The sequence below is a fragment of the Spermophilus citellus genome (genome assembly GCF_964194105.1).
Source record: "Spermophilus citellus genome assembly, chromosome: 12".
Lineage (NCBI taxonomy): Eukaryota > Metazoa > Chordata > Mammalia > Rodentia > Sciuridae > Spermophilus > Spermophilus citellus.
Genome location: NC_138198.1, coordinates 123,692,307 through 123,719,455, shown reverse-complemented (window position 1 = coordinate 123,719,455; position 27,149 = coordinate 123,692,307). Strand labels below are relative to the sequence as shown.

The 27,149-nt window shown below is 38.7% G+C and overlaps 1 protein-coding gene across 1 annotated transcript in view; it reads left to right on the top strand.

The window, feature by feature from the left end:
• Window positions 1-10,923: 10,923 nt before the first annotated feature.
• Window positions 10,924-27,149, top strand: part of RTTN (rotatin) — a 157,447-nt gene continuing 141,221 nt past the window's right edge. Inside the window, exons 1-9 of the mRNA XM_081263672.1 lie at window positions 10,924-10,998; window positions 11,300-11,487; window positions 12,527-12,704; window positions 14,614-14,703; window positions 17,413-17,503; window positions 19,046-19,160; window positions 20,315-20,465; window positions 23,749-23,914; window positions 26,005-26,186. Coding sequence (XP_081119798.1) covers window positions 10,968-10,998; window positions 11,300-11,487; window positions 12,527-12,704; window positions 14,614-14,703; window positions 17,413-17,503; window positions 19,046-19,160; window positions 20,315-20,465; window positions 23,749-23,914; window positions 26,005-26,186 — 1,192 coding nt within the window. The 5' untranslated portion in view covers window positions 10,924-10,967. The remainder of the gene's footprint in view (window positions 10,999-11,299; window positions 11,488-12,526; window positions 12,705-14,613; window positions 14,704-17,412; window positions 17,504-19,045; window positions 19,161-20,314; window positions 20,466-23,748; window positions 23,915-26,004; window positions 26,187-27,149) is intronic.

The following is a 27,149-nucleotide window of genomic DNA, read 5'->3' as shown; positions in this document are numbered from 1 at the left end:
TTTCATCCATGCATTTCCTCAATGGATGGACATTGTTTTCATCTTTGTAAACTGTGATGCTATGAATATTCATGATGTGCAAGTTTTTGTTTGAACACCTGACTCCATTTCCATTGTTATAGAGTAATCCCTCCCTACCCACAGACCCTTAGTTAATGGCTGAAGCCTTGGTTAGTACTGCAGCCCCACATAGACTCTATTTTTTTCCCCTATACCTACTTAGGATACCCGGACATACATATGATAGAGTTTAATTTATAAATTAAGCAGAAGAGATAACAACAACAACTAATAATAAAAACAATGATTATAACAATGCACTATAAAAAAGGTGAATATAGTCTCTCTCAAAATACTGTAGTATGCACTCACCCTTGTTTTTCTTGTGATGATGTGAGATGATATGTCATCTATATAAGGAAACAAGGAGAGGCCAGGGACAGGACCTGTGGTATACTACTATGCAAGGGTTACTTGCACGCAAGCACCGTGATAATGCCATGGTGGGTCTGTTGACCAAGACAGCTACTGGGTGACTGATGAGCAGGCAGCATGGACAGCACGGACACGGTGGCCAGAGGGATGATGCACACCTTGGGAAGATGAAGTGGACAGCAAGAGAGTTCATCATGCTACTCATGTGTGCAATTTAAGACTTATGAATTGCTTCCTTCTGGAATTATCTACTTATAGTTTAGACTGTGGCTGACCACAGGTAACTGAGGAGGGGATGAGGGGAAGTGTCATAGATCAAGGAGCGGAATTGCTGGGTTTTATGATAATCCTATACTTGACTTTTGGAGGAACTTCCACACTGTTTTCCACAGAGTCTCACGGCTTTAAATATTGAAAGGCAATGCATGAGGTTTCCAGTTTCTCCAGCTCCTCTCCAGCAGTGTTATCTCATCTAGTTTTGGTTACAGCCACCTAGTTTTAATTTCACCTAGTTTTGATACAGTTATAGCTATAGCTGTATCAAATATGAAGTAATATCTCATTCTGGGTTTTTGATTTATGGCTCCTTGGTTACTAATGATGTTGAGGACCTTCTTGTGCATTTATTGGTCACTTATATAACTTCTTACAAGAAATTTCTATTCATATCCTTTACCTTTTGTGTGTGTGTGTGTGTGTGTGTGTATGCCTGCCGCATGTGTGCTAGGCAGGTTTGCACCACTGAGCCAGACCCCCAATTCTTTTTCAAAAAATTTGAGACAGGGCCTCACTAAATTGTTCAGACTGGCCTGAAATTTGCACTCAGTTCCCAGATAACTGGGATTATAGGCATGTACCATTATGCCCACCCCTTTGCCTTTTAAAAAAATTGTTATTTTTTTATTGCTAAGTTTTAAGAAATAAATTGTCAATAATAGATCTTTATTACAAATAACATTTACAAATATTTTCTCTCATTCTGTGGATTTATTTTTAATTTGCTTGATAGTATCCTCAGAAACATGAATTTTTAAAATTTTGAAGATGTTTAGTTTATACATTTGCTACTGATTTTCATGTCATAGCTAAGAAACGATTGCCTGGTTTCACAAGCACAAAGGTTTATGCCTACATTTTTTCATAAGAATTTTATAGTTAGTTCTTACAATTACATTTTTATCCAATTTGAATCAGTTCTCTATATAGTGTAACATATGAATTCAAATTCATTCTATTCCATGTAGATATCCAGTTACTTGCTGAAAAGAGTATCTTAGTTTCTAAGAATCTTCTGGGCATACAGTTTGGTTACAAGTTGATCATCACTGGGTTTACTCAGTTCTATTTCATTGGTAGAGTTGCCTGTCCGACACAGTTTGGATACTGTAGCTTTGCAGTTTTGAAATCAAACTTAAGAAGTACTAAGTTCTTCAATTTTGTTCTTTTTCAATATTGTTTTGGCTCTTGATTTCCATGTTAATATGCAGACAATCTTGTCAATTTCTACTATAAAGGCAGCTTGATACTTGATAGAGATTTATTTGGGGGGGCTGGGATTGTAGCTCAGAGGTATAGAATTTGCCTAGCACATATGAGGCATTGAGTTCGATCCTCAGCACCACGTAAAAATAAATAAAATAAAGGTATCCTGTCCATCTACAACCAAAAAAAAATTTTAAAAAGAGGGATTTATTTAAATTTGTGGTTCAGTTATGGGGATATTTCCATCCTAACCATATTGCCTTCCAAACCATAATATAAGCTGTCATTCTAATTATTTGTGTTCTTTAATTTCTTTTAGTGATATTTTGTAGTAATTAATGTGTAGGAGACTCCTTCCTTCTTATTTGTAGTAATTACAAATAATTACGGCAGGTCTCGTAATAAATGCTTTCTCTAAAGTTTTCTTCCTTCTTCTCTCCCTTCTTCCTTCCTTTCCTTCCTTGCTTTCTGGGGATCAACCCAGGGGTGCTGTACCACGAGCTATAGCCCCAACCTTTCTAATATTTTGAGACATACTCTCTCTAAGTTGCTCAGGCTGGCCTTGAATTTGTAATCCTCCTGCCTCAGCCTCCTGAGTTAATAGGATTATAGGGCTACTATGAGCAGCTTAGCCATGTTTTATCTATCATGCTAAATTTATTCCTAAGATTGTATTCTTTTGGATGTAATTGTGAATGAAATTATTTTTTTAATTGAACTTTTTGATTGTTTATTGCTAGTGTACAGAAAAAAAATGATTTTTTACATTGATATATTCTATGGGCTTATAGTCTTCTTTGCTCTCATAGATTCTCTGTCTCTCTCTCTCTCTCTCTCTCTCTCTCTCTCTATATATATATATATATATATATATATATATATATATGAAGTCAATTTTGAAAATGGAAAATGGAACTTCTTTCTTTCTAATGTGGGGCCTCTGACTTCTTTTTCTTGCTTAGGTAACCTGTATAGAAGTTTGAGCACACTGTCGAGTAGATATGATGAGATCAGACATTCTTGTTCCCTTCTCCACTTCTATAATAATAAAGACTCCAGATACTAATTGTGCACAGAAGGCAGAGTGCAAATCCATGTTGCTCTGCTACTTGAAAGGGAATGTGAACATATCTTGTTTCAGTCCTTTCACTTTAAAATGGCATAAAATATTTACTAACTTTATATTTTGGGATTGGGAAGATAAATTATAATTTTATGATCCTTTTAAAAATTAAATATTATGTGAATTCACAGCACCAAGTTACGGGGTATGATTAGGACAATTCATAAGTGGGGGATGAGACCTCAGGCTTGACCATTTTTCCTTCTTGGAGATGGGCATTATCAATAAATCATGATCTTTCCTTTTAAATAAGGCCAGCCCAGCGACATTGCTGGGAGGCATGCAGCCTGTCTGCCTGCCCTGGGGACAATGAATGACTTTCTCACCTCTGTTGGGTGGGACCTGCTTTTGTTAAGGAATTCTGCTTGCCTTCTCTTTATGTGTCATTTTCATAAATAAATTAGGATCCCCATTAATATAAAAGTAGGTTGTAAAAGGATTTCGCCCCTGGGCCAACGATTTCTTCCCTATGAAAAGTGAGAATCAGAAGGAAAGGGTCTGAGAATACCCTTTCCTTTGCTGGAAATGCTGCCTGGACATGGCCTCACGAGTTACTGGCCGTGAGGCTATGCTCACCTCTGCTGGGCAGGTCTCGCAGCTGTGAGGGCACACTCTGCTCTGGAATTTCCTTCCAGTTGCACTCAGAGGTCGGACTAAAATAGAGTTTGACATTGACTTCACTTCTAGAGAGGAGGCACTCCCATTCCCGACAAGTGTTGAAACAGTAATTGTTTATGGTCCGTACAAATAATCATAGAAGGCCTCAGGAAAAAATGCTTTCTATAAATTATCTTCTTTGGTTTGAAAGGAGTCCTACGGGCAGGTACTCTACTGATCTCATTTTTCACTTGGGGAAGGTTCCAGAAACATCAGTTCTTTCCCCTCATTTTCTGTTGGTAACTCCCCTCTCCTCTGTGGCAGTCCTCTGTCCCACTCCCTGCAGCTCGGGGGTGACTGTATGATCCTGCCCTGCTGTTCAGAGGCTGCACAGTGAGCCCAGACCAGCAGCTGCCACATGGGAATTCTGGTTGGGTTCTTACTGTGGACTGTGTAACCAGAGGCTGAGAGGAAGGCTTTCTTTTGCTTCTGTGGTCATTCTACGGAAATATGGGAATCTGGAACTCAATCCTGTTTTCCCCTAAACTGAGAGAATGTCCTGCCTGTCAGAGAAGACAGGAAAGGAGTACATAAAAGCCAGGCCAAGAGATGGAGAAAAATATTGGGAACTCTCTCTCTTTCTCTAAAGCTGGGACCATTTCTAGATTGAGATGATAATCCATTTTTGCTTACTTGTTCCGGGTAGAGTTTTGTTATTTACGACCAGAAAGTTAATTAGCTTGCCTACAATTATGCAATTAAGGAGGCCACAAAGCTGGTTTTAAATCCATGCCCTGTCTGCCTCCCAAGCGTGTGCTCTACACAATGTTTTAATTTATTAAGCTAAGAGCCAGATGTTTAAATTTGGTTAACCCGATTTAAACATTATACAATGTATATTTGCATTGAAAATGGCATTCCATTTTCTAGGCTCCTCAACTTTCTATTGATGTGACAAAATCATCCTAAAGAAGAAAGGGTTTCCTTTGGCTCATGGTTTCAGAGGTTTCAGCACATGGTCACTTGGCCTGGTCACTTTTACACCTGCTGTGAAGCAGTACATCATGGAGGAAGCAGATGGCACAGAAAATATGGTGGTCAGAAGCAAAGAGAGGGCTCACTTTTATCACAAAACTCCTCCTCTAAACCCATTAAGCTATAAATCCATAAGTGAACAAATCCCTTCATGGGTCAGATCCCCCATGACTCAATCAGTTCCCAAAGGCCACACCCGGAATGAGTTGTATTGGGACCAAGCATTGAACACATGAGCTTTGGGCACAATGAATATATAAACCAGAACACCCATTAATATGGGCAAGTTTTATGCTTTTGTGTATCAGTTAAAAATGAAAAAAGAAAGTTGGTCAAACATTAACAGAAAGACAGGGTAGGAAATGAAAAGCCCATGATCACAATGGACAAACCTGCTTGACACAAACCCAAATACTAGAACTAGTGTCCAAAGTGTGAGGAGGAAAAAAAGATCTCATTTTAGTCAAGAGGAAAGAAAGCATATAGCATTTTGTCTTAGAATGGATGACCACAGAGAGCGGTGAGTTCTTAGAAGAGTAACTATTTCCCATGACTTTGGGTGTGAAATCTCCTAAGTGTGCTAGCAGACTGAGGCAAGGACTTCCAGTGATTTGTGGATCTAAGAAGCATGACTGCAGTGATTCAGAACTAGGTGGAAATCATATGTGACAGAAGCATTAGCAGACAATTAGAAGAACGTGATATGCTGTTCTGGGGCTGTAATACCCCGTGGCTTGTGGCAACGGCAGGTGTAAATGTGACAGCCCTCCCCTTTGCCCCTTTCCTGATCCATGTATATACCAACCCAGAATCTCCTTCACTGTTTTAGTCAGCGTTTCCTTGCTGGGATCAAAAGAACAACTTAAGGGAGAAAAATTGATCTTGGCTCAGAGTTTCAGGGATGCAGTCCATGGTCGGCCTACTCCACAGTTCTGGGCCCAAGATGAGGCTGAACATTATGGTGTTGGGGTGTGGCAGAGGACAGCAGCTCAGCACATGGCAGCCAAGAAACAGAAAGCAAGAAAGAGAGTAGGGGAGGGGGATTCTGCTCATGGGGTACAAAATATAAACCCTAAAGGCATGCCCTCGGTGACCCACTTCCCCCAGTCATGTCCTGCCTGTCTACAGTTACCACCCAGTTAATCCATATCAGTGAATTAGGAGGAATACAATTAGGTTGTAGTCCTCCTAATCTAATCATTTCACCTCTGAATATTCTTGCATTGTTTGTTTCACACAAGAGCGTTTGGGGGATACCTCATACCTAAACCGTAACATTTACCGTCAAGTGTTACAGTTTGAATCTGTAATGTCCCCATTGGCTCACGTATTGAAGGTTTAGTTCCCTGTGCAGCAGTGTTCAGAGGTAGGGATTTGTGGAAGTGATGGACCATGAGTGCCCTCACTCTATCAATGGACAGTCCATTGAGGCCGGGCAGCTGATGGCATTATGGGGAAGTGGAAGAGTTAGTAGGAGGCGGGGCCTAGTGGGAGGAAGTGGGTCACTGCGGGCAGGCCTTGGAAGGGGACTTTGGTCCCTAGCCCTTTCTCTCTGCTTTCTGGCTGCCAGAGGCGAATGCCTTTCCTCCACCACACCCTTGTGCCATGATGTTCTGCCTTGCAGCAGGCCCAAAGCCACGGTGCCAGCCGATTAGGTTCTGAAACATCTGACTAAGCCAAAATAAATCTTTCCTCCTCTAACTGCGCCCCTCAGGTATTTTGGCCACAGCGATGGAAATCTGACTAACCTGGAAAGCTCTTATTGAAAGGTAACATTTACATAAACATAACAAGAACTATTTTACTAACAAGAAAATTATGAAGATGCACACATATAGCCACACAGACATTTACTGTTCATTTTTTCAAGTTCTCAGGCTTCACTTAAAATATTTGACCTTTCTGTTCAAATTTCCTAAAGGTCCACTTGCTGACTGTGATATAATACATGTAGAAATTAATACCTAAATTATATATAACAAATACTTTGTGATTAAAGACACCCTCTGTCATGGTTTGGACCTGGGTGTCCTCCAGTGGCTCTTGGGTGAAGGCTTGGTCGCCAGTGCAGCAATGTTCAGAAGTAGGGCTGCAGGGAAGTGACTGGGTCCTGAGGGCTCTGACCTCATCGTGGATTAGTCCCTTGATAGCTGAATGGTCTACTGGGAAGTGGTGGAGGCTATGGAAGGTGGGACCTGGTAGGAGAAGTAGGTTATTGGGGACATGCATTGGAAGGTTATTTCTTCACCTGTTGCTTCCTGTTTCTGTTTCCTGGATGCTATGTACTGAGCAGCCTTCCCCTACCAAGCCCTTACACCCACCACGACCTTCCACCATGATGTTCTGTCTCAGCTCAGGCCCAGAGCTATGGAGTCAGCAGCCTACAGATGGAACCTCTGGAACCATGAGCCAAATAAATCATTCCTTCTTTAAGTTGTTTTTTCCTCAGGTATTCGTTTCAGTGACAAAAATCTGACCAGCATACCCTCCTAAACTGGATCTGAGGGAAATGCAAAGTATTAAATTAGCTATTTCAGAATGGTTGAAAATAATTAATTAAAAGCATTATAAATCTGAATTCATGATATATGATTAAAGCTTTTCTTAAATGCAAAAATGTAGATTTAAAATCATCTGTAAATAAATAAGAAAGAATGAATAAATAAAGAAACAAAACAAGCTTGGTAAGATAGAAAGGAACAGCAAAACAGAATGAAAGAAGCGACCAGGAATAAATTGATAATAAAAGTTTGATGAAAACATTGGAATGTGTGTGTTTTAAACAATAGAATTAATAAATTTAAGGTTGATTCTTTGAGGAGAAATTGCTGGATTAACTCTTAAGCAAATGTGAAATAATTTCTTTGCATTGAATGTAATAAGTAGGACTTAATAAGTTTTGATGAGTTATAAAAAAGCAATACAAAATGAGCATACCTAATCAAAAAATCTAAAATCTGAAATACTTCAAAATCTGAAGCTTTTTGAGTGCCAAGATGATGCCATAAATAGAAAATTTCATACCATGAACAAAAGTGTCAAAAATATTGCATAAAATTATGCTTAGTCTATGTGTACAAGGTGCGTGTAAAACAACAATGCATTTCCTGACCAGGGTGGTGAGAAGATTGGAGAAAAGACAAACATAAATACAGAGAAAGTGGGACTTGGTGGACCAACCAAACCCCTCATGGGAAAAAGACAGGTCACAAGCAGGTTCTACATGTTTATTGTGTAGGGTTAGACATCCAAAGGACTTACTGTGAGAAAGCATCTTCAAGATAAACAAACCAAAGCTGTGAGCAAAAGCAGCCCAATTAAAACTCATCAGCTTGTTCCCATATCTCTTCTACCTCCCAGCAGCTGGTGTTTGAACTCAAGGCTTTTGAATCAATAAATTCCATGACAGGCACAGAATTTTCCTCTTTAATGAGGGTCTCCACCAAAGGGGCAGTTTTCTCAGCACTGTCACACCAGAAATTCCCAATGGAGGTGTCACTGTTGCCCAGGACAGTTCAAAGCAATGATTCATTCATTGCTCCTGACAAGTATGCACATTTGGGTCCCTTCCCCAGGATATCTCACTACATTTAGGCAAATATGCCAAAATCTGAACAAATCCAAAATTGGAAATACTTCTGATCCCAAGCAGAATGTTATACCTCAGGTGAGGTATAAGACTCAACTTGTATATGCCCAACAATAACAATAAAAACTAGAAAGTAAAATGTTGACATTGACTTCCAGTGCAACATAAATAAGATCTTTAAGACCTTTTTATAGTTTGACTCCTATATTTTAAATTAATTGTTTCTCCCACAGAATTATTGCTCCTTGCCCACCGTATCCTCTGTTTCTCATCATCTAAAACTGTTCCTGGAAATAGCATTGAAAAGTTATTTCCATTATTTCCTTATGCAGGCACTAACATTTCAACCTTGATACTTTAAATCCACAACCAGATCCTTCATGTCTGGATTCTCCACTTTCTGGTCCATTTGACACACCATCCATCAGGAGCAAAGCCCTAGTGTCAGGAATGCAGCCTCAGTTACAGCCTTGGCAAGGCACATTTAGGCACCTGCTAGTCTTGGTTAAATGTCTCACTGCTGTTTCCTCTCACTGTCCTGTTGGTGTCTCCCATTGTCCATACCCAAGCAGAGGCCAGAGAGCTATGGAGCCTGGAAGGTGTTTTTTTTTTTTTTTTTCCTACAGTACAGGAGACCCATTAAGTCAAAGTGTCTGTGGGGTTCCACAACAATGATCCTGCAGGAAGGATTTCAAATGAAGCTGCACACAGTAACAGGCTCCAGTTTGTTAGAGAAAGTGAGATAATCTCATAGTACAGGCACTGAGCAGACATGTCTGCAGAGAAGGGACTACCTCTTAGAGTGTCTGAGTTTTGAGGGATTTTGAGTCCCTTTGTTCGGGCCTCAGCTACTCATTCCCTCATAAGTGATTTATTACCCTTTGCATAGCTTTCAGCAAACTTTCTTTGTGAGGGTCAGGATGACCTGGTAACAAGGAGTGGCTCTGACTTGGTTTCCCTGATGACTTGGTCAAAAGGGGAGGGTCTTGACAACCTGGTCACCAGAAATACTTGACATGACCTTGAAACAATAGTTCTCTTAAAGGGTCATGATGTACTGTGGCTGGGGGAGGTCTGACATACTAGTTTCCATTTTTCCAGTGCCTGTCTGCTTTGATTAAGTTTTCTGTTATTCTCAGTCCTGTGATTTATGGACTCTCTGATGTCCTCCCTGTAAGTTACTGCTCTTCATTGTCCTCTCCTGTCCACCTGGTAATGGCTGACTTTCTATGTAACAAGTTGCTTCAGGGGCTGGAAGAATGGGGAGGAAGGACTGAAGGGCCAATCAGAGAATATCAGGAAAGCTAGACACCATCTGCCTTGCTTTCTCTGGGAGGTAAAAGGGCCACATTCAATGTCTCACTTTCTTTGGATCTGATTCCTCTGAATCCTTTCCCTTGTAGTTATATTGTTTTCTCTGATAGGAATTCCCTCACCCTGATCCTTTGGTTGGTAAGCCCCTATTTAACTCTTCAAGATCCAACTCAAATATCACCACTCTGTCATCTGCACACATGCAAAGGTAGTGAGGTTCTAATACTGGGGAAAAGATCATAGGGCTAGGCTCTCAATCTGCCCTTATAGTTGATGTGACCTTGGATCACATCAATTCAAGGTTGATTCTTTGAGGAGAGATTGCTGGATCAACACTTAGGAAAATGTTACATAATTTCTTTGCGTTGGATATAATAAGTAGCACTTAATAATGTGTGGAATACTTTTCTATCTTTTAAGTTTCTTCTTTTGCCAAGTAAGAATGGAAATACTGTGTTGACATCCCTTCTGTAGGGAAACTGAAAAGATCAGTGAAAAAAGATGCCATCTAAAATGCAAAGCATTTTACCAGTTTAATTTTGTTGATGTTGCTCTTGTGGTTTGTTATAATTTCCGCCTTCCTCTATTTGTTGATATAGAACACAGGGCACAGTGGAAAAAAAAATCAACCTTGGGATTCAAATACTAATTCTCACATCCCACCCGTCCCCTGGCCCCTTCTTCCTTATTCAGCTTCTTTTTTCTCTCGGATTCTCCCATTTCCTTCTCCACCCCTCCTTTTCTGGCGTACTGTCTGTACCTGGATTTAGGTATCCTGGGACATTGCACGGATTTGCTGGCACACTTTACAGGTAGAGTCATTTAATAATGGACGAGGTGGGGTAAGGAAGCAAAAATGCAAAAACCACTCTGTATTCTAACTCGTGATGTTCTGGGAACTGAGCATTCAGATGGGCTGGGTCTTAAACGAACCCTTGGCTGGGGGAGCGGGCGGGCAAAGGATTGGGTTTCTGCCGGGGTTTCAGGTCCCGCGTCTGAGCCCGCGCTCGGAAGGCCGGAACTCCAGGAAGGAGGTTAGACGGGGCGTGTCCGGAACTCGGTACACAAGCACGTTCGAGCAAGGACTACAACTCCCGACGTGCACAGCGGCCAGAGCTGGTTCTACCCCTGTTTAGCCCCTTCATTCTTACGACAGAGACTGCTGTCTAGGGATTGCGGCGGGGGGGGTTGATTATAAAAAAAGCAATAAGCTTTTCTGGCAATGCGGACATCGAGACCACATCCCGGAATGCACCTTACTTTTCGAGTGGCTGGCGCATGCGTTACGGAACTCACTGTCTCGCGGGCCGAGTTTCTGGGGGACATTGATCGCAGCCGGACTCTGTGGCGCGGCGGTTTAATTCTCCGGTGGCTGCAGACTGAGAAAGGGCGATGGTCTTGAGCGGGCTCATCAGGAAACTCGGTAACAGTCGCCCTTCGCCGGGGCCGCCTGGTCGTGGCAGGTCACGCCGCGTTGGCGGCGGAGGAAGGCTGCCTCTGGTGCGGGTTTCGCCGGGCAGCCCTGGGGACCCTTCGCGTACTGGGTGCGCTCCGCGGTGCGCAGCCCCAGCGCGCCGGGGGCCTGCTCCGAAGCCGCGGCTCCTCTGTTCCGTCACACGCCCCCGGCCCGGGCGAGCGGCTCGGCCCTGGAGCCAGGCCGGGGTGGGTGGGCGTCCCTGCGCGGTCGCTCGGTGAAGCCGTTTTGTGCTGCGCTGCTTTGACAGGTCACCAGCTGGCCGAGATCCGGGAGCGCGCGCTCCGGAGCATAATCTGCAAGGTGGAGCACAACTTAATCGGCGATGCCGACCTGATCCAGGAGCGGCTGCTCTTCCTCCGCCTGCTGGAGTGGTTCAACTTCCCCTCGGTTCCCATGAAAGAAGACGTGCTGAGCCTGCTGAACAGACTGGTCAAGGTGAGTTCATTTTGAAAGGGAAAACAACTAGACGAGTGAGTGTTTCTTAGTCATCTAGTTGTAGCATTTATTGAAAGTTCAGAAACTGGGCTTTACAGCAATTCTCAAAACCACCAGAGACGTTGGATTTTAGTTAATCTCTACCTAGGTTGCCCATTCCCCTTTTCTCTTACTTGGGGTGTTGTTTCTAACATTGCCTCTTAACTGTGTTCAGACATAGAACAGAACTACTCTGAGTTCTGGTACGTTCTTGACATCTGCAACCATGTTTGGAGGATGACTTGTCATTGTATTTTTTACTATTTCTGATTTTACGTGTTAAAATTAGATGTGTCAGTATTAAAGAGAGCACATTTTAAAACGATATTACAGACCATGTTTAATAAATAGCAAGTTTATTAAGTTGCTTTCTCATGTCTAGTTTTTAGATTTATGTTCCCATGCCTACCTCAAGAATAGTTAGTTGTTAGGGTGAGAATGTCAAAATGTAAGTTTAGCCTTTCATACTTTTAATTCACCACCTGTATGTTGGTGGGGGATTCTTATTTGGCATTTTAATGACTGACTTGAAATAAGAGAGGATAATAGTTGGCAGTGCGGAAAAGTAACCTATTAAATTAATGAACAATTGGAATTAATAGTGTGTATTTCTGATGCTCAGTGTTTTGGCTCATCTTTTTTTTATATATTTTTTTTTAGTTTTAGGTGGACACAATATCTTTATTTTATTTTTATGTGGTGCTGAGAATCGAACCCAGTGCCTCACACATGCTAGGGGAGCGCACTACCACTTGAGCAACATCCTCAGCCCCTTGGCCCCTCTTTCATAACTGTTACAGACAGTTTTATGTAAGTCCCTGTAAAGTTATGTCCTATTAAAGGAAGTTGTTTACTTTAAAGCACAACAATGCAAGATTTGTTTTTCAAAAAAGGAGTATCAGATACACCAAGTTAATTTTGTTTTGATTGCTGTAAGACAAAAAATTTAGAGAGTTTCATATTTATAGTTATTCTCAAGGTTGTCCCTCTTTTTATTCAGTATCCCCCTGCAGTCCAGCATCTGATTGACCTTGGTGCAGTAGAGTTCTTCTCTAAGCTTCGCCCTAATGTGGAGCCAAATCTGCAGACTGAAATCGATGGCATTCTGGATGGACTCTTTGTTCTTCTTTCAGAAGCTCCTGTACTGTATTCTGCCTCTCATCAGACCAATCAAACTGGTAATGCTTTGTAATAAATTATATGGAATCTGTTAAAATAAGTGTATTGGTTATCATGGTAAATTTTAAGAAAAAGAGTATTAAACTTAAAAAAGTTTCCTCTTACCCTTCCCAAATTTATTTATTTATTTATTTATTTATTTATTTATTTATTTATTTATTTTTTTGCTGCTTGCATGATTGATCTCCATCCCCCAACCCCTCTACTTTTATTCAGAAAAGGATACATTTGTATTTCTTGCTGTTTTGGTCAGGCCAGAAAGATGCCACTGACTTTGTTTTTCTGAGAGTAATTTGACATATTATTTCTTTAACAATAACAATACTTTTTTTTTTTTTTTTTTTTTTTGTGGTGCTGGGGAGGGAAGGTAGGCTTGTAGCATGCTAGGCAAGCGCTCTATAACTGAGCTGCATCCTCTGCTTCACAACACATTTTTATTGAGCATTAATTAGTATATGTCAGACATTATTTTAAGTGCTTTATTCTAGGCATTTTTGGACAGTATTCTTTATATTAAGTTATAATGGTATGTGTCCTACCTCATGAGTTTGTATGGAGAACAATTAAAATGACATAATGCAAGTATTTTATAGGCTGCAATGTACAGTGTTATACTGGCTAAAATCAGAGAGGTAAGCCTCTGCTGTGCTTCTAGTTGTGTGGTCTTGGCGCCTTCCAAGCTTCAGTTTCTCATCAAAAAATTGGGATAATAAGGAAGAACATATTTTTCATAGAATTGTTGTGAGGAATAAGACCTAGCATACATTGTTAGCTGCTATTGTGTGTTCTTGTGGTACATGATTTTAGTGCCCAGTATAGTGCCTTACACATGGAAAACATTTGAGTTGATTGAAGGAAAAAAATGCTAATGTGACTTATGTGAGTGAGTAGTAAAAGTATTTTAAAAATAGTTTTGATTGCTTAATCTGTTAGACCATATTTTTGTCTAACAGATGGTAATTGCACTACTCCTACTGTTTCAACTGCTGATGCTATTCTTAACAGCAACATTAGCAGTTACTATTTATTGAGTGTTATTATGGGGCACTGAATGAATTGATTTAAACAGATTGTCTCACTGAACTTTAAAGTAGTCCTTTAATTGAGAAGCTATTAGTCTAATTTTATAGGTGAGAATAAAAATGAAAAGTAATTTGTCCCAAGTTACTGTTTTCTAATCTAAGGCAGAGCCAGAATTCTAATTTTGCTTTATTTGGCTTCAAATCTTGATTGATTGCTATTTTACATTTTCTGAGATATGTAAGTAAAATCTTAAATTGTGAATTTTAATATCATTAGTTGCAGGTGAGATTAGAGGAATGGTTGAGGGCTAATTTTTAATTATCTGTATTAACAGTAACTACTGTATTAATTGGAAAAACTGGCATGAGCAGTTCAAACACAGAATTTAGTTTTAGACTTTTACTCATTGTCATTCTCATTTTCACTGATCACATATGACTGAATTTCAAAGGTATTGAAAATAATGATTGACTCCTTTGTTTTTGATGACTCTTTTAAAGTTGTTAATGAAAATTGATGAGATTAGGAACTATAAAATTGGAGTAGAAGAGGGGGTAGACTAAGAAGCATAGGTGGGCTGTCCTTGAATACTTTGTGGCAGACTTTTTGCATAATTGTGGATATTTGCATTCTAACAGTTATTTGTATTTGTTTGACAGTAAATGAGAGAGGGGGGATAAAAAGCCTTCAATTGGAAATTGGTTGACCGGTTTTTTTTTCTCTTCAGAAATACTACTCAAAGAAAAAACAAGATTGTTTTAGTTTTTAAAATGGTTCAAAAGAAGAAAACATTCGTACTTAAACAGAGTAAATTTTACTTTTAGCAACTACTGAATCAATAATATAGCAATATACATATATATATATATTTTTTTTTCTTTTTAGAAATGTCACAACAACCTGAAATCATAATAGGATATTTCCCCCAAGACAAAAGTAATTTCCAGCAGACAGAAGTGCCTGTGCCACCAGTGGGTATGTGTGTTCCCTTGACCTGAAAAAGAAGAAACCAGTGTGGGCTTCCTCATTGCTAGGAAGACATATCATGGTCCAATTTGAATGTTTCGGTACAAGCTAAATGTTTCAGTTGCTTTGAATTAGTTCATAATATAGACCTTGCTGGTGAAATTTCATGTTGTTATAACTGCATTGGAGCAGCTGTGTAGGTGGATGGAAATGGTGTCTCTGGTACTTAGTGTCTGTGGAACACATCCTTTGTCAGGCAGGGCCCATGCACTGTGCTTGTGTCGTCTTATTCTCTAGCTCACTGAATGGTGCAGGATCATCTTAGTTCTTTTTTTTTTTTTTTTTTTTTTTAAAACCACTTGTCAACATTAAGTTAACTAGAGATTAAACAGTTTTGCTTTAGAGCTGTCTCCCTGGAATCTCAGGGAATCTCATTTCAGGTCTTTTTTTGTATCTGGCTGTATTTAGTCTTGTTTCTGCTCATGTGACACCTTTTTAAAGAGACTTCCTGATGATTCTAGTCAGTGATCATTTTCTTCCTATTTTGTTTTTCTTCCTAACACATTTCATGCTCTGAAGTTGTGTTTTTACCTTGTCTCCCTCATTATAAACTTAGTGATAGCTGTGAACACTGCTTTATCCCAGGGGTCTAAAACACTGCTAAAATATATTAGATATATTCACTGTTTCTGAAATATATCCATTGTATGTTCGTTAAGGTATATCCAAATTTACATGGAGTCACAGTTAAATGTATTATTAGTTTTCCCATTTTACTGATGAAGACACTAAGCTTGAAAAGATTAAAAACTTTTTCCTAAGTGACATAGGAAATTGTTAAATTAGCAGGTACTTAACATTTTATTGCTTTCATAGTTGAAATAAAAAGGTTGTGTTCCAGAAAAGCTGATATCCAGCTTTTTGGTGACAATGTTGAAGCCTTGTTTCTAAAACACTTTCTTGGAAACTGACAGGTTGAAGCGTAAGAAGAACAGAAAACTTGCTGTTAAATACTTTCTTTATATTTCCTTTAGGATAAGTTTTGTTAGGCTTGTAGGGAACTTTGTTTTTGAGGTAAGATGGTATTTCTTTATGGCTACAATGCTTTATTGAGTGACCATGAAAGACATTTGAAGAGTATGGGTATCTCCAGAACTGGTATGCAGGAGTGTTTTAAGTAAAACTGGTGAAAACTTGAAGGCCAGTTAAGATTAATGCTTATGTGAATTCCATTTTGTCTGGATTGACAGGATGGCTTATTTTGGACATATCTTGATGTGTGTAGTATAAGCATGTCCTTCCTTTAGCCTGCCTGTCACTATTTTCTTAGACAGTGACCCTGCTTTTATATTAGCAACTTTCAAAAGAAGTTACTGGGCTGTGTTTTAGAATTTAATAATGCAGTTTATTTTAATCAGCTTTTTTTGCTGCTGTGACCAAAAGACCTGACAAGAACAATTTTAGAAGAGGAAAAGTTTATGTTGGGGCTCACAGTTTCAGAGATCTCATTCTATAGATGTCTGGCTCCATTGCTCTGGGCTCAAGGTGAGGCAAAACATCATGGCAGAAAAGTGTGGTGGAGGATAGTATCTCAGGACATGGCCACGAGGAAGCAGAGAGAGATTAAACTTGGCTCACCAGGGACAAAATATGTACCTCACAGGCACACCCCCAATGATCTTCAGCCACACCCTACCTGCCTACAGTTACCACTCAGTTAATTCCTATCAATAGATTAATGCACTTACTGGGTTAAGGCTCTCGTAACCCAATCATTTCACCTCTAAACTTTCTTGCATTGCCTCACATATGAACACCCGTCGGTCATTTGCGAACCATAACACTTATTTATGTTTAATGATTCTGTGTTCTTTTTAAAGCATTTGTCAGAAAGATTTGCAATTTGGAAAGGCTTTGTAGCTGCTATTTTTCAGTGTTGCCTCCTTAACTTATACAACATAAGATCTATTAAAAAATCATTTGGGAGTAGCTTAAAACTGTTGATTTCACAAATTTACTTTAATCCTGTTTGAGCTCTGATACTTGGTTTCCAGCCTTTTAGTCTTTACCATCTTAGAGGTTTAAACATTTAACACCAGATAGGATATTAGGACATGACTACATATAGTATACAACTATGTTTATATTTTTGTAATTTCTGTAGGTAAAAGTTTTCTCTGAATGCCAGATCCTTTTATGATAAATCAAGCTCAATGTTCTGATCAGCCACAGGGTAAAATAGAAAATTTAATTGAAACTTTTTTGGCGGGGAGGGATACCAGGGATTGAACTCAGGGGCACCCAACCATTGAGCCACATTCCCAGACCTATTTTGTATTTTATTTAGAGACAGGGTCTCACTGAGTTGCTTAGCGCCTCACCTTTGCAGAGGCTGGCTTTGAACTCGCGATCTTCCTGTCTCAGCCTCCTGAGCCACTGGGATTACAGGTGTGCTCCACTGTGACCTGGCCTAATTAAAACTAAATGTCATTCAATGTCTGTTTGTGGGTAATGTTATTCTTTTAATTCTTATTTTAATGAGTTCTGTTTAAATTATGGAGAGCTCTGTTATTTATCCTGTGAGAAAAGATATGCAGCTGGCCTTGTTTGAAGTGTTTTAGACTGCTGGAAGACAAAGTCTTTATTTTGGGACTCTTTTAAGGTGACTCTGCTATTTTTTATTACTTTGCATCTTTAGTTTTGTTATTCCATTAACAGTAAGTCAGACTGTGAAGTGTTTGAAGTTTTCTACATTTCCTTGGCTACCCCTGACCACAACAGACAGGCATGTTCTCTCGTCTAATGAAAGGTACAGTGTCTGATGTATTTCTCTGATTTTTTGTTGGTTCATAGCCATTAAATCTGACAGTTATTACTATATATTTTCAGCTAAAAATTTATTAAGTTGTGTGAAAATAGCAGTGATTGTATGATTTTCTGTATTTTAAAAAGCAAGCCAGAAAATTCCCATTTGTTTTTAGTCAATCTACATATTCAGATTGTTTCTCCCTCTCCCTCCCTCCCCCCCCCCCCCCCCATCTCTGTCTCTCTTTAGGTACTAGTGTTTGAACCCCGGGGTAATCTGCCATTGAGTCACAGCCTCAGTCCTTTTTATTATTTTGAGAATGGGTCTCCTTAGGTTTCTGATGCGGCATGGAACTTGTACTCTTCCTGCCTCAGCTTCCTGAGTTGCTGGGATTATGATCCTGTGCCACTGTGTGGGGCCCACTTCTTTTTTGTGGTTAGAATTTTAAATAGCCCTTCATAACATATTTTTTAACCAGCTTCTTTGGCCTTTCCTTCCTCCCCTGATTAATACATGAAATGGAAAAATTAGACATAAATTTATTCTATTTGGTAGAACATATTTCAAAACACCAGCTTCATTAGGAGAAAAATTTACTATGTTGAGAAGGCTGGGTACTACTGATCTAATGTTATGGATATTCATTATTGCCTTCAAAAGTAGATCGCTAAAATATAGAAGTTTGAAGCATTTTAATGTCCAGATTCATTTGGTGTGATTTCATTGAATGCAGCAATAAAGGAGTTGTCTGCGTTTTTTTGGGTATGAATCTGGAAAATAAAGAAAAACATGCAGTTAGAGTTGGGGCTTGATACATGTGGATGCTATTAAATGGTTTTTGATGATATCACTTCAAAGGCATCAGTTTTCTTGGGACAAAATATTTAAGAGTAGAGTGTCCCTAGGAAAGGGCCAGGGGTTGTTTGATCTGTGGGTTCTGAGTTAGTCCCTAAGGAAGAGGTCATTAAAGTTTCTAGTGCTCACCTTCATGTGCTGGACTGGATTAAGGGAGAGGGGCTTGATTTCTTAGGGTGGAAGGTGAACAATTGCTACATCCCTAGTGGGTAGGAGTTGAGGGCAGGACCTATATGGAATAAGAAGTGTGTCCATTCCTTTTTTACGTAGAGCAGAGAATACCACTAAGGTAACTAGTTCCTAGAATTTACCTCTGTACTGTTTTTCTTTTAAGTTATTTAAATTTTATTGAATTCCTTGACTTTTGACCTCATTGATTCATTTTGTAGCTTTATGGTTGTCTTTGGATATATGATTGTTAACATGATGTAGTTCCTGCTCTTGAGGAGAGTGTATATTAGAGAATACAAAGTCAACAAGCAATTATTTTATCACAAAATGTAGACATATGGAAGAAGTACCTCCTCAGAGTTGTTTTATTGACCAGAGAAAAGATCTGGGAAGGCTTCCCAGGGGAATGGATATCTCAGCTGAGATCTAAAGGATTGTTGGGAGAGTCACTGTGCCTTTTGGTATCTAGAGTTTGGTGTAGATGAACTGTTTTTTAAAAATGAATACTCTATTTCGTAGCTCTTTAAGAAGTAGTAACCAAACTTTGATCTGGAATACCTGTGAACTATTGAAGGATGTTATCATGCAAGATTTCCCTGCCGAGATTTTCCTTCAGAGGCCAAAAATTGTTCAGGTGAGTACCTTCTGTAATCGTTTGATAGAGAACTTTTTGCAGTAAAACAAATTTTACAGAGGAGTCGTCTGGGAAGGAAATTTGTACTAATGTATTTTAAAAAATGAAGTATTTCGCTATTTAAGCTTCTTCTTCTCTAACTTATTGGGATAGTTACAGTTTTCCCCACAGGTAGAAGTCTCATTTGGCACTTGCAGTGGTATCCAGCCACCTTGAATCACCACTTATGGGTCATGTAAAGAGGAGAACAAACATTGAACATCAAGGTTGAGTAGCAGTAAACTTACATACTTTGAGTATCGCTGTCCTAGGTGCAGTGCTGTATGCTAGACAGACACATCTGCAGTGAAGAGTATTGACAGGCTCTTTTCTTTTGTCTAGCTTCTTGCTTTTCTAGCAGAGAGGGGGGAAAGAGAGGTCCAGGGTGGAGATTGTGACATACAAACAGCATCTCCTAGTACTTTAAGTCCTCACTCCACACTCAGGCTGAAAAGGACTTTGAATGGCGACTAGGAACACATTCTGTCACAACTGGCAGATGGTCACAGAGAAAAAGTGTTAATTGCCAAGACGTGGTGAAGTGATTCAGTTGTTTGAGATGAATAGGACTCGCTGTGGTTTTTCAAAAGTTCTGCGTGTGAGCCAGGCATTGTGCACTTCCCTATAATCCTAGCTGCTGAAGAGGCTGAAGCAGTAGGATTGCAAGTTCGAGGCCAGCCTGGGAAACTTAGACCCCATTTCAAAATGAAAAGAAATGATGAAATGAAATGAAAAAGTAAAAGGCTGGGAATGTAGCTCAGTGGTAGAGTGCTTGTCTAGCATGTGAAAGACCCTGTGTTAAATCCCAGTACTGGGGGTGGTGGGGGATAGTTCTGTGTAATGTGATATCCTGAATGGGGGATAATTGTTTTTATTTTATCTTAGAATTGATACTTCACAGATTTTAGAAATAAGAAACACTATTTTAAAAAAATTTATTACCTTATTTTGATCTTTCTGCACTTTGGTAAGTCATATTTGCCCATATTTGTTTGTTTTACAAATATTTGGCAATTTATTTAGTTCCTTTGATTAGTCACCTACTCTTAAGCTCCATATCCTTCTTGGAACTTAAGTACTTTGTTTGATTAATCATTTTCTCGACTCTATTTCAGAACCTTTTGTCTCTATTGAAACTGGCCTTTGGAGGAGATGGAAAACATCGCTTGGCATTACAGGCCGTGTCTTGTTTGCAGCAGCTGTGCATATATTTAAGAAATAGACTTAACTTTCACCGAGACCCACATTTTTTCTCTAACAAACAAGGTATTTGTGTTTATGTATTCACTATCCACTGATGATACTTGCAGATTTTTCTGAGCACTGTTGACTATACTTTAGGGTGTACTTGTATACATTTCACAGCATAAACTCCCACTTCTAAATGTCACCAAATCTATGAGTAGAAATTGGGTGAATGACAGAGCTACCATGAGATCCCGTGCTTTTTTTTTTTTTTTTCCCCTTTAATAAGAGGCATTTGCAAAGTGTTTTTCTGAAAATGGCTATTCATTTGGGAAATTTGAACAAGTTATATATTGTGTTAACAAATTCTTTGGTTTGAAAAATATTGGTTTGTATTTTATCAAAACTATTTTTTTGCAATTTGTGACGTAGTCGGAGTTTATGATGGCAATGCCAGACTTGTCAGAGAAAAAGTGCCACCTTATGACCAAATAGAGTACTATATTGGTCTTGATAAAACAGTATCTACAATTTATTTCTGTGTGCTTACACAGTATAGATTGAAAATTGAACATTAGATTACAGCCATTTCTCATCATGTCTGACATAAATCTCTATTTTATTGGGAGTTTCACTGACCTTTGCTTTTTGAGTATTTATGCTTTGCATTGGCTTTATTATAGATTTGGTATGTTTAGAGTCACTCTTGAGGTACCACTTTCTGCAAGTGAGTGACAACAGAGAGCTTCTGGGTATCGCATACCTAATTAGAAAGGGATTTTTCATGTTTGGTAAAATAGGTGATGTCAATGAAGATTTATCAGTGTATTAAATAAATATTTATTTGTCATCTACTGTGTACCAGCTGGTATTCCAGACTCTGGGAAATTATAGCATTGAACAAACAGTGAAAGTCCTTGTCCTCATGACTTGTATTTTATACAACAGGAGAAAGATATAAATATGTAGGTTTGGTTCAGGTACTTCTTAAGCCCTCTAAGGAAGGGCCAGTGTGACAGAACACAACCAGGGATACATAGCTTACTCTGTTGATTGATTTGACTTTGTAGTACAGGATCTGAGCCAGGGCCTCACATGTGCTAGGCAAGCTCCACCACTGAGTCACATCCCCACCTCATAGCTGACTGTGGATAGGATGGTCAGGGAAAGCCTTTCAGAGGTGGCAACCTGAGGGTGACAAGAAATCCTCCACTTGAGGGGAAAGAGTATTCCAGGGAAGGTCAGGGACCTCAAGACAGTGGTGAGCATGCTGTGCTTGATTAAAAGAAATAAGACCTGTGAGCTGGGGGTATATAGCTCATGAGGAAGAGTGCTTGCCTTGAGTGCACCAGGCACTGGGTTCAATCCCCAGCACCACCAGAGAGAGAGACAGAGAGAGAGAGAGAGAGAGAGAGAGAGAGAGAGAAGACCTATGAGAGTGGAATGTAGTGGACTGGCAGGATGGGAGTAAGGTACCATCAAAGAGGGAATTAGGGGCTGGAGCATGTTGGGGGAGGTACTTCTTAGTAAGGATTTTTATGTTTCTCTGAAGTATAGTAAGAAGTTCTTGGAGAGTTGTTATTTTTTTCCCTTGTAAATGCCCTTTTTATTATGGGTTATGTATATTTTTGTCACATAAAAATACATTGTAGCCATTTTTAAGTGTACAGTGCAGTGGCATTATGTTCACATCATGCAGTCATCACCTCTGTTTCTAAACCTTTTTCATTATTCTGAAACTCCATAATCATTAAGTGGTAACACTTTATTTCCTCTTTCTGCAGTCCCCTGGTAAGCTCTAATCTTTCTCTGAATTTGTCTGTTCTAGGTGCCTCATATTTATGAGGTCACACAGTAGTTATCTTTTGTGTCTGGGTTATTGTGCTTATAATATTTTTAAGCTTTGTCCACACTGTACCATGTATCAGAGTTTCATTACTTCTTGTGGCTGAATAATATTTTATTGTATGCATATTCTACATTTTGTTTATTCATCTCGATGGACACATGGTTGTGTCTATCTTTTGGCTATTGCAAGTACTGCTTCAGTGAACACTGACATGCAACTATCTGTTTGAGTCCTTGTTTTTAGTTCATTTGGAAATGTGTTGAGGAGTGAGATTGCTGGATCATAAGCAAACAATTCTTTTGTTAGCTTTTTGAGGAACCATCAACCTATTTTTCACAACACTTGTACAATTTTACATTCCCACCAGCAATCTGTGAAGCTTCCAATGTAGGGAATTTCCTCACTAACACTTGTTATTTCTTTCTTTTTAAAAAACTCATAACCGTTCTGGTACATATGAAGTGGTATGTCATTGTGGTTTTATTGTTTTTTTTTTTTTTTTTTTTGGTATCAGATTGAACCTAAGGGGGCTTTACTATGGAGCTACATCCCCACTCCTTTTCATTTTTTATTTTGAGTCAGGGTTTGCCAAGTTGCTGAGGCTGGCATTGAACTTGTGATCCTCCTACCTCATCTTCCTGAGTTGCTGGGATTACAGACGTGTACCACTGTGCCTGGCATCATTGTGGTTTGCTTTGCGTTTCCCAAGACTAATGATTAATATCTCCCTACTGACTTTCATGTACTTACCATTCATTTTTATATCTTCTTTGGGGAAATGTCTACTAAAAGTCCTTTGCCCAGTTTTCAGTTGGGTTGTTTGTTTCTTTTCTGTTGAGTTTTAGGAGTTATTTGTGCATTCTAAATATTAAGCCCTTATCTGATACATTTTTTTGTAAGAAAAATTTGTTCCCCATCCTATAGCCTGTTTGTTTTGTTTTTCTGTGTTTGGGGGTTGAACTCAGGATCTCACACATTCTTAGGAGAATGCTTTATCACGAGCTGTATCCCTAGCCTTGCCTTTATATTTTCCTGATAATGTCCTTCTATGCACTGAAGTTTTTAATTTTTATGAGGTTCAATTTACATTTTTAGTGGTTTGTGTCTTTTATGTGCCAAATCCAAAGTCATGAAGATTTATATTTTTTGTTAAGAGCATAATGGTTTTTATATTTAGATTTTTGATCCATTTTGATTTAATTTTGTACATGGTTTGAGGTAGGGGTTCTCAGAGTTTTCAGCACTGGTGTACATGATCAAGTATCTTTCTTCTTGGTGGTCTCTAACACTGTGACTTCCAGTGACTAGAATGTTCCATATAATCAGACTAGTTGGATAAAAACCTATAATTGCTAAATGAATACATGCAGAAAAGTTTGATCTTTTATTTTTACCCCATGGAAGCATTTCTACTTTTTAATTTTGTTATTTGTTTTGAAGAATTATACATATACTACATAATCAGAAATCTGTTTCTACCAAGGGATAAACTTATTTTAAAATTTATTTTCCCAGACATGATTTCCCAAAATTCTTCCTTGTCTTATTGTCATGAAGTAAGAGTTATTCATCATTCCCCGAACCCATCCCCGGGAAGCAGCAGCCCTCGGCCTTCTGTGGTGGGGCGCACAGGCCAACGGCCCAGAGGAGATGGCCAGGACTGGGATGCAGTGTCCTCCAGGTGACTGGTGGTTGTGTTCATGGGAAATTAGTAAAAACTTAGTTAATGTGTGTGTGTTTTAATTTCAGAGGGAGATAATTAGTCTTCTCTGTCTTCTTTTTTAAATGTTATCCCAGGTATACTCTTTTCATATTTTTTACATCAGGATCTACATTAAAAATAAATAAATAAATAAATATTATGTTGAAACTCAGCACTTGGTACACAAACATATGCCCTGTGTATTTGTGTGCACCCGAACAGCATGTTCACAAAATAGTATCTCTGTTCTACACATTGAACTATGTTTTCTATTTGTTTATGTTTCCTTAAAAAAGAAATGATGAGCTGGGTATGGTTCTGCATGCTTGTAGTCCCAGCTGCTTGGGAGACTGCAAGTTTGAGGCCAGCATGGTCAACTTAGTGAAACTCTGTCTCAAAATAAAACATTAAGAATAAAGGCAAGGGATATAGTTCAGTGGTATAGACCCAGGGTTCAATCCTCAATACTGTAAAACCCCACCAAATTTTACCAGCTTTGAAAAGAATATGATCTAGTTTAAATAAAAAGTGTGGCTTTGAATGACAGGTACATTTTTGTTATTTTTAAACACATTCTTGTAAGTCCAATCATAATTTAAATGCAATAGTGTTTACTAAAGGAGTGACTGGAGAATTTTTTTTATTAAACAAGGACTCTTCATTTATAGTATCTTATTTATTGTTTGTATAAATACAGGTTGCTCATATTATCATGTTTGCCTAAAGGAGTTGACTTAGCGTTTGTATATTGCCTTATCCTAGGCTATACACATCACTAGTCTCTTCTTTAGCGTCATTCCAAAAAGTGTTTAATGACATGCATATGTATCTTTTGACCTGAGTATCATCTTGTGCTGCTGCTGCTTCTGGGGCAAGTGAATGGACACAGGTCTGTATGTGCATAGGTGTCTGGCCACATGCTTTGCACACCTGCCCTCCTTTAGTCACCTTCATAGCAGTCTTATAGTAGAGTTGCTGTCATCATCATTGTCATCATCATCATTATCATGTTTTTCAGGAAACCCTGAGCTCTGGAGGTAGAGAGCATAGTAGTTGGTAAAGAGCTGAGCTGAGAATGCGTCATACGATAAGAGAGCCTGTGCTTTTAGTTCTTATGTGATAGATGGTTGATAAGTCTGATCCTTAACCTTTCTACCACATTCTGGTGCATTTCGTGCCTAGACATTTTTACTCCTGAGTGAACAACTTCCTCACAAGTCTTCCAGAGACTGATAGAATCCAGTCCACTTCTGTATTTTGCGATGTTTAGAATCTTAAAATTGAAGATATGAAAAAACAAGTATAAAATTTGGGGAGTCTTAAATGTTAATTAGCATTTGTGTATCTCTGTGATTAAGCTTCACATCAAAAGTAAAAATTTTGAGACCCGAGTTAAGAATTTGTCAGTAAAGAAAGCCAAGGAAGATGAGATGTTCCATTTTTTGGATGCATTTTCAAAATCATTATATAATGTTGAATGTACTAAATAAAGTAATCCATTCCCATGAAGTTTTTCTGGAAATATTCTTTAGTTGCTAACATTGGCTTACAGAGAATGTTTGGTAAAAATCACAGAATATCTATGAAACTATATGAACTATTTAGTTTGGCCTTTGCAAATTGATTATATAAGAGCTTTGCTGTAAATCTGCTTGTTTTCTTTTAGAAATTGTGGGTTATTATTAGTGTTGATTGTCACTATACAAATGTTGACATGTTTCAAGATAGTTTTGAAAAACAAAATATAAATGGTTTTTGGCTTCATTTATAACTTTCATTTTTTATTCTTATTTTGCAGTACTGGGGATCAAACAGAGCTTTCCATGTGCTAGGCAACTCTCTACCACTGAGCTATATCCCCATCTTCTTCATGTATAATTTTAAGTCCTCTTTATGGAATTTAATCTTGGGAACTTGTCAGGATTTTTACACATCTTACCTGAACTGTTGCATAAAGCAATATAGTCTTGACCAGTGTGAGGCTTCTTAACATGAAGGGCAGCAGGTAGACAGTAAATCTGCTTGAGGGTTGTTGCCATATTTAAGGTTATTGTTTGTTTGCTTTACAGCGGAAGTAATAGTCATGCTCACATAAACTCTAGGATATCTATCCTTTCACCTTTGGATATGGGACACATAGATCTTCCAGAACTAGAAACTGAAGACACATTGGAACTACAGTTCCAGCAGCTGAGTCTTCCCCAGTTCTGTGTCTTCATTCTGGAATCAGCAGTTCCCCTCTTAAAAACAGGTTAGTTGTTTTTAAAATCCTACCTCTTAAATGTTTTGTGTTTGTTTTCTATTTTTTTCCAGGATTTTTTTCTTTTTTTCCTTTTTGTATGTCAGGGTCTTTAGAAAAATTTTTTGCTTATTTTTTTGTTTGAATTCCTAAGAATTTAATAAGGTCTTTATTATGTCTTAATTCAATGTGGATGGCATGGAGTGCTAAGCAGATAGCAAATCCTTTTCCACTTACGTGTTTTTATTGGCACATGCTCCACTTTTGTATTTTAAATGTAAGCACACACAATAAAATAGCCCTGGAAAAAGAGAAGGTATACTGCACAAATAGATCAGAATAAAAACATTTAGCTTTTGCTCTTCACATACTTTCTGAGTTGTTGTTCATGCCTCCTATTTGTTTCTTACAGGCCACGAACCATTAAAAACAAAATCCCCAAATTGGACTCTTCTTACCTTTCAAAAAAAAAAAAATCCACAAATATTCTGGGGTTATATTTTTGCTCAAAAGTTTTAGGTATTCTTTTACTAAAGAGTGGTAACAACAGCAAAACAACATGACTGATGTTTGACAGTCTAGTAACAAAGCACATGTATTGGGTCCCCTCTAAGTTCAGCTGTTGTATTTGGTTTTATGTGCATTGTTTTTCATTTTTCTCACACCAATCCATTTTTTCCTCCCAGTAGTGGTAGTTACCATTTTACCTAACTTTTTCAAATGAGGAAACAAGTTTAGAATGATTACAGACTTCCCTGGAGTCAGATAGCTAAATGCAGAGCTTGGCTCAAAGTTCTTCTGGGTTCAGAACACTTCAGCCTTTGTGAGGGAAAGAAGGCTTTGGAAGCAGTAATGATTTTATTTTTTTTCCCCTCTAAATCTGTATGTTTTTAGTAATTGATGAACTTGTCAGGATAGGAACACGAGCAAGTTTTGCCCTTCTTATTTTATACTGTTAAAGTAAAAAGCATCCTG